The 8414-nt window shown below is 43.2% G+C and overlaps 1 protein-coding gene across 1 annotated transcript; it reads left to right on the top strand.

Annotated features, from left to right (window-relative positions):
* The first annotated feature begins 496 nt into the window (after positions 1 to 496).
* Positions 497 to 7646, top strand: LOC135243824 (leucine-rich repeat-containing protein 3B-like). The gene is made up of 2 exons (XM_064315895.1): positions 497 to 1305; positions 6086 to 7646. The coding sequence occupies exon 2, from the start codon at positions 6189 to 6191 to the stop codon at positions 6981 to 6983; it is 795 nt and encodes a 264-aa protein (XP_064171965.1). The 5' UTR covers positions 497 to 1305; positions 6086 to 6188; the 3' UTR covers positions 6984 to 7646.
* The last annotated feature ends 768 nt before the right edge of the window (positions 7647 to 8414 follow it).

Here is an 8414-nt window from a genome sequence, read left to right as displayed (position 1 = left end):
CGAGGCAAATAATAACCCCGAGTGGACAGAACAGTAGGTTGCATTGATCTGCCACTGCCATATTGACATATTGGTTCACAAATCACAGATTGAATTTTGGACTAATTTACCTTCAAACTCAGAATAAAATCTTTCAGGGTAATCAAGGCCGCAAGAGATCCAACAGGACTTACACGCCCACAATTTAACGGAATACATTATTGCACTAAGTGATTAACTGGGCTTCGCTAATGGATTTCCGCGTAACGCTATCGACAGAATGTTAAAACAATCACATCAGTTATGTTCTGGACATTAGAGTCCCCACGGGTGAGGAGGCTATATACACACGAGGTTAGTTTACCAATGGATTTATTGATAAAATAATTTCCTGTGATAAAACAGTCATCTATTTGGTCCGCAACTAGATGCTGGTTTTCTTCTTCCCCGACATGCTACCATTTCTACTAACCCTATGCAAATGTAGAAAATGTATTCGCTGTCTAACGTGTCCCACATCGTTGTCAAGCTGTTTGACACAACTTGAATGATCGTATTATGTGGAGGATTCCGATACAGAGGAAAAGCGATTATACCATATTCATGGAAACAAGGGACAGGATACAGCGACCAGTTCCACTGCGTCGCTTACAGGGTTGTTGGGATATTATCATCTGAGGGTTGAAAGTTGAGACAGCACGCTCGGTACCTACCCCGAGCTGCTGCAGCAGCGATAGAACGCAAGGCTACGGGAAATATCGCCTTGGTCCATCTCTCATCGCCGTTTTTACTGGGTGATGTATGGAGAATGCTTTCTTAATTCGTTTTTCTTCTCCAATACGTAAATGGCATTGAAATTACAATGCAAGTTGAAGCCGTCCTAAATGCAAAGACCCGCGTAACAGAATTGGGAGGAACGTACTTTATTTATCATAGACGAGACGTGCTTTTGACCTCCTGCATTTATTCTTGCATTACATTCCTGAAATTGTTATGGGAAAATATTACATTAGATGAGTTAATCGGAGAGACAAGTTAATGTGGTCGTAGGAGCTGTAGATATATTTGGCAAGAGTGTTTCCAAGGGATCTTACTGGCACCGAATCAAGCTGAAAACGCGCTCTTGCTGTAGGCTACATACGTTTCTGCAAATGGAGAGATTTCCCATCTGAAATGAAATTTATCGTCTGCAGCTCCACCTAATATTATACATATTGCCCGAAATCCGTTTTTCTACTATTTTAATGAGGATTTACTGGAAGACGGAGTTAATTGCATTGGGTGGACATTCGAGAAAGGCAACTACACTGCTGCAGTGCATTTTGGGTAAGGAAGAACGCACAAACTTCACTTTACTGTGTGTAATGTGTAGCAGATATTAATAAAAGTGTAAGACCGTCTCTAACAGATTTGATGACTACCAAATTAGAGTTATTGTTGTTATTTATTTTTCGAGGAAAAAAACGTTGGGATTGGTGTACGATAACATTTTACTTAAGAGTGTATTTAATTTATTGAGGCTTTAATATTACATTAAACCGAAGGTAATTATAATTTTTAACCGGCAGCCCCACGGCTTGTCGGATTGACTAACTACAAAAATTAATAATCAAAGTCAACTGAACTTCAAGTCGTCAATAAGCCTATTGTTATATGGGGAATATACACGTCAAACATCTTCAGTAATTCCATTACTCCCTAGAATGATTTACTTTATCGACCTTGAAAAGCCGCGTTCGTGCAGGTAGGCTATAGTCTAGTTTTAATTGTGCAGGTTTAATATTAATCCTACTTAAGATCTGCTTGACCTTTGCATGCATAATTTTGAGGTAGAGGTGTTTTAATGAATATATTTGGCTAATGTTCAAGCATTAAGCAGGGAATTTTAAAAAATGTGTTTCAAGCATTAAGCAGGGGATTAAAAAAAAAATATATATATATATTTAACTTTTTTTTTTAATGATCAAATATGCTCCTATATTGGCTTTTATGCGCTATTGAAAACAGCAATTGATTCCCCCCCCCCCACCCATCCTCAACTTTCACAATCCTGAAAAGCAGTAATATAAGTCAAAGCGGACAGAGGATTGCTGTAACAGAAGCCCCATGCTCTACAGCCTAGGGAGCTACCTCCGACTAAGAGAGGAGAAAAATCGATCTACAGTCACACTGTATCCAAGATTTAACCGTTAGTGCTTCATGACTGTACTCCCCCCAACTTTGCAAATACCTAACCTGCGCACAGTGTTCTAAGCTTTGCTATGGCAGCAATACTTTCTTAAGTGGGAGGCCTGTGGACCTCATTTATAATCACATTAACTACAGATAATATAATCCCTCTCCTTTGGATCCCTTATGCCAAATGATTTGGACGTCTCAGTTGTCTCTTCCATGTAGCTTCAAACGTCACGTCAGAGTCAGTCTGAGCTGAAGAGCATTGGACCTGGAAACAAATTCTCCCAGCATGCATGTGAACCTAGCACTCTCCAAACCACTGCATGAGCTGTCTCGGGAACCTCTGTGTTATCCTCTGCTATACAACTGTGGTTGTTTGCACAGTAAAAGCACAATACAGGTTTTGTTGAAAATATTCTTAGGGGAAGCATTTATATGAACAACACGTAGAAATTTTTCTGATTAAAGTTGAATTGTTTTCTTTTATCACCTATCAACCCAAACAGTTCGGTGAATTCAGCGGTTGTTAGCTTCTCACTACGTTTTGGGCATAGACACAATGATGAAATCTCATAATTACGAGCTTTCGTTCTTAATTGATGTTTTGGTGTATTGCTGGTGTGGGTATTTAGAATTTTGCTGAAAGGTCATTGAAAGCATAAATTCATTTCTGTCTCTCCAAAGGCCGTTCACCACTGCTGTGTTTGCTGTATTAGTGTGAACGAAACCCTCACTGAAGTTTGAGTTTACAATCAATCAATCAAATTTACAGATGGTAATGGCACACCCACTGCTTAACAACACAGACTCTGGCAGTGCCTTTGCAGACACCAAATGTCTTTTCTCAGCCTGAATTGAAATCCAGGGCTCTTTAAGGCAGAAAAGTGGACAGGAATTGAGGCAGAGAAGGACCGTCTTTAGCCAGTAATGCTCCTGGGGGGGAATGGCCCCACAGTGAGTGAAGTACCCCATGAGCAGCCTCTCCACTTCCCTGCTGTTGCTGTGTCTGTGGCACCTCCCTATGTCATCCGTCTCCCAGTACTCAAGTCTCTGTGCCTCATTGGTCCTCCATCTTGTGTGTAGCCCAGCTGCTTAAACAATCCTTTTAAAAACTTTTTACGTTTTTGGAATGTTAAGAGTGTACGCTCTTGCCATGTTTGTTGGAACTTTAAAAACAGGGAAAGTGTGAGTTATCGTGCTGTAATAATAGCTGGGGAAGTTGTGGTCTGAATTGGGTTAAAAGGATGCTGTACACAACATTGTAAATCATTGATGTTCACCACAACCTTACTTCAGAGTTTCAGTAATGTTTGTGCTAGCTGGGAAGGTTTGGTAACCCATGACTCCTCAAGGGCTTTTTAAAAAATGTACAGGCTCATACCAAAATCAGTCTTGTGTGGGATTTAAAAGACAGAACTCAATTAAATGACATAGCTAACTTGCTAAACAATAATCAGGTGTCTTCAGAAATGTGATGCTGTTATTGTGGCTGGTTAGCTAGCAAGTCAGTTAAAGGCCTTCAGTGTGCATATAGATCAGGGGTTGTCAACCCTGATCCTGCAGGGTTTGCAGATTTGCATTGTCACTCAACACTGAATTTGTTTAAGAAGTTTCTTATAAAGTTAACTTGCAGGCTTTTTTGGGCCTACTTGCCTGATTTTAAGCTGAAATCAAAAACTGTCAGACCCTGAGGCCCTCCAGGATCAGGAATGAGAACCCTTGACATACAGGAGATCATTGTGTGTTGGTTTCACCTCCCCTTTGTGCACTGAATTGCAGGATATTGCCCATGGGTTTAATTTTCTATTCATGTTCATAAACTTATGGAAGACCAAGGTATTTGTAAACACAGCATTACCTGTGATAAAATATGTCAGTTTTCTGGGTCTGCATATCTTTGGAGACAGGTGTTTTCAAACTTGAATGTTATCTCAGATAAACTGAGAGCTCAAATGAACAATACAAGTCTTCGGTCCTGTTTGAAACTAAATGTGGAACATGGAGCACACCCACTGAACATCAAAGGATTCTGTTCTGCCGTGGGGACAAGTGAGTTTGAAAAATCACAAATAATTAAATTGCATTCTGTATTTCCCTGCTGTTTTTACCCCCACATTGTTTTTGTTTGAATCAGCAGTGAGCTGTTACAGCATGCTAGTCAGGGAGCTAGCAGGGTTTCATGGCATTCTCTGATATTTTCTCTGGTGTAAATTTTCCGGTGTATTCTAGACAGCAGCTTTTATGGAAGGGAGAGAGGAAAGGGGCATGAGACAGTTGTAAAATAATTCCAGAAATGCCAGTGTGTGTGTGTGTGTGTGTGCGTGTGAAAAGAAACATACAGTTTATCGCTGTTATTTATTTAATCATTGCCAGATTTGTCACAGTGGAAACTGAACATCACTAAGCACATGCAGGCCTGAATCTCCCTTCCTTTTTTTGTAGTCATCATCATTTATGTTGTCATGATGTTTGTTAATCTGAAAACTGTGTGCAATAGCTTCCTATTCACCTCTTGAAATGACCTGATTTTTTTTTTACTGAAGATAAAATTCTGGCTTTTATGTTGCGATCTAGTGCCTGTGGTCCGATCGAAATGCAGTACTCCCTTTTCTCCTCCTCTTCTTGACTCTCTACTCCTTTCCCATCGTTCTCTGTCCCTCTTTCCTTAACTGCACGTCTTTATTGCATACCCCCTCCCTTCCCCTACCAAGAATAAACACCAAGAAGGCCATTTCTGTCATGGACACCCCTGGGAGCAAGAACATCCTGACACATGTTAATAGGCTCACATCTCTTCAATTGTATCTCAATCCCCAGTCACACAAGCCTTTCCATGTGCTGTGTGAGTGAACATTTCAGATGAACCTACCCCGTCCTCATGGTGGACTTTAACCTGTCTTGATGTGGAAGTTTTAATGTCACGGCAGTTGAGTCTTGGTTTGATTGCCCCATCCCATAAGCTAATTTTAATAAAATGTTGCTCCCTGGCTTTCCATTAGTGGTGAATCATAATCAGTCTTACTAACGTGCTCAGCTGGGGCAGTTCCCCATTGTTCAATACTAAGAGCTTCTTTGATATTGATTTCACTTGCAATTCTCGCAAGTGATTCCCCCTGTCAGACCTCATTTTTCACAAATGCAAACTTTTTTTCCATTTGGAATGGCTGCCTGTTATAATACAAAGGAGGCATATGGAGGTTTGGAGTGTATCTGTCGTCAGGTTTTAAAGCAACCTACGTTTTTTGTTTGCGCCTTGTGTTGGACGAGGTTGCCAACATCATAACACTTCAAAAGTGTTAAGAGGATCAGTAACTCCATAGTCGGATGTTTTCTGTCTGTACTGTTCAGGAATTAATTAACTGCTGTACAGCCTGGTGGAAAGAGATTAACTACTTTTTAGGGGATTGCATGCAAAATAAATAAGTAAAATACAGTAAGCCCACAAAAAAGTATATTTTTCTTATACTTTCTTATTTTTATTATGTCAGTGTGAAAAGTGTAGAAGCTCCCAGACTGAACCATTTTTCCCAACAAAGAACCCTTGCACTAACTAGATAAGGTTTTTCTATGGAGACACAGAGGAGCCTTTTAGAACCTTTTCTTCTGAGAGTGTTGAGACAGAAACCAAGAAAGATATCCATGGTCTTAATATGACTGTTATTTTCTCTGTTGGAGTGTCTGTGACCAAAGTATTCAGTGCAGATCCCCTGACATGCTGAATCAAAACTGGGTTTATTTTAATTTGCTATAGCTCTGCACTGAAATGGGACAGAGCTGCGAATGTGACAGCAATAATGTGTTCACAGAGGGTATGTGGGTCTTTAGATGGTTTTAACATTATTCAAAAAGACAGTTAGCCTGAAGCAAACCAGGGCACGTCTCAAGATGTCATTTGTACTGTACCAATCGGCGGTTGTCCTCCCCTCTCCAGTTGTCATCTAGACTGGCCGGTGAAGACAGCCTGACCCATGCCTCGCCCCTCACTCTGATGGTCAGGAGTTTGGTCCTCCAAGGGGGAATGCCCGTATACCATAATGCCGCTGCCAGGCAACTGGCTCCTGCACCACTCAGCGGCCACGCGCTTGCTGTTGCTCAGCCTGGTCCTGATGACCTTCTGCATCCACCGCGTGACCGCCAACTGCTCCAGGAGCTGCTACTGCTCGGAGAGCCCCGAGGGAGGCCTGGCGGTACGCTGCAGCGGCTTGCACCTTCCCGAAGTGCCCCGGGACCTCCCCAACGACACCCGTCACCTCTACCTGGACTACAACCGCCTCACCACCATCCCTACTGACGCCTTCCTTGGGCTGAGCCTGCTCAGCGAGCTGGACCTCTCCCACAACGACCTGGCCCAGCTGGAGCCGGGGGCTTTCCGGGGCCTGGCTGAGTCTCTGGAGTTCCTGGACCTCTCCTCCAACAGGCTGATGGCCCTCAACCCCCTGGCCTTTGAAGGTCTGCGGTCTCGGGCCAACCTCACCCACAACCCCTGGCACTGCGACTGCAACCTGCAAACCGCCATGACCCTGCTGGACCTGGAGCCCGCCTCGCTGGCCGGCGTAGTGTGCCGGACCTCCGAGCCTGAGGAGGCAGGTGTCCAGGGCCTGCCCTTCCTCCTGGCGGCCGGCGCGGACCTCTGTGTGGCCGTGAAGAAGACCACCGACGTGGCCATGCTGGTGACCATGTTCGGGTGGTTCGCCATGGTCATCTCCTACCTGGTCTACTACGTCCGGCACAACCAGGAGGACGCGCGACGCCACATGGAGTACCTCAAGTCTCTGCCCAGCAGGCAGGGCAGGTCGGAGCACTCCTCCACCCTCAGCACTGTGGTGTGAGGACCCGTCTGCCCGGGTTCCTTGGGGTCACCTTCTGGGGCCCAGAGCCACGTCCAGGGGAACGAATCTAAATAAAAACCAAATCTATTTATTTTGTATAGAGCTTTATACGGAGAACTGTCACAAAGATGCTTTTCAGAACGCAAGGCTTAGGGGATACAGCTCTGCTACCTCAGTGCGGATTCAGTATAGCCGGGTGACAAACAGAACGAGCTCCCGCAAAGTACTGGGTGGTCAGGTCCAGTTTAATAATTCATCCGGGAGAGCTCCACTAAAAGCATGAGTGGGTCCGCTTATGGAAAGCACCGCTGTGGAAAAGCAAGGCCCTCAATCTGATGGCACTTCCTCTCCCATGATGCATCGCACACAGCCTAACAAGAACAAGCAGAGACAGCAATAAGGTCACGTAAGTTTTGGGGGGAGGTGTTTTTTCCAGGTAAAGACATTGCATTATCTGTGCTTTAAAAAGCCACGCATGTGAACTGTATAAACGAGTCCAGTCTTTGATCTACATGTATGTGGCTAAGGCAAAACCAAACTCTTGTCCTACTAATAAATTAGTATTCATTTATGTCATTTTAGTCTTGGATTTGTTTGGATGCTTTGAGTCCAGTTTATTGTACATTTCACGTGAGTAAATTAATAAAACAATAGAAAATCAGATCCCCTCTTTGTCAATAAAGTATAAATAGTGAGAAATGCACATTGGCTGTTCAGAATACATATTGTTAAAAGTTTTTAAAAAAACCTGCTCTACTTCCTCAAAAAAAAAAACAGCTTGAGTGGGTGCTGGATCCTGGTTTAATGAAAATGTATAAATGAAAAGGACGGCACTCACATTCTTCTAAAGATTTTTGTTCTATTCAGAATACAAAAATAGATATGGGTCAGCAGATTTCATCATCAGCATATGCACAGGCTAAACCCATTTGTTCCAGTTTGGCATTTCCATGCTGGCTGTATGTCAAATCAGAACACATTCGGTTTTCAGTTACTTTTTTAAGTCTCTTCATGTTCGATGTTCTCTGTTGAAATGAAAAGCTTTTGCTCTCTTCCTTTAAAAGTGATGATTAATCAGCTCAGGGCCAAGTCCTGCAGAGTGGTTGCCAGGTCTCTAGATTCACAAAATAGCTTCACTGGACGTACCATCCCCTGAATGCATTGGTGTAATAAGGCTGGAGTTCTGTTTCTCTGGCTCTCAGCACTGTTCATGAATTTGGTTCCAGCCAGTCTTGAAGGAGTTACTGCTGGCTTTGAGAGCCAATAAATATATAATGTGTTCGCCCCATTCCCGCGGATAAAATAAAACCGACTTTTATGGGCCTTACCTTAAAACTGTGTGTTTGTCTTACGTGCTTAAGCTGGAATGACAAGCTTCTACAGGAAGCTCCTCACAGACCTGTGTGGAGATGGAGGCACTGAGGAATGCTG

Source organism: Anguilla rostrata, chromosome 17, assembly GCF_018555375.3.
Source record: "Anguilla rostrata isolate EN2019 chromosome 17, ASM1855537v3, whole genome shotgun sequence".
Classification (NCBI taxonomy): domain Eukaryota; kingdom Metazoa; phylum Chordata; class Actinopteri; order Anguilliformes; family Anguillidae; genus Anguilla; species Anguilla rostrata.
The sequence above is the reverse complement of the archived record's forward strand: the minus strand, read 5'-3'. Positions and strand labels throughout refer to the sequence as shown.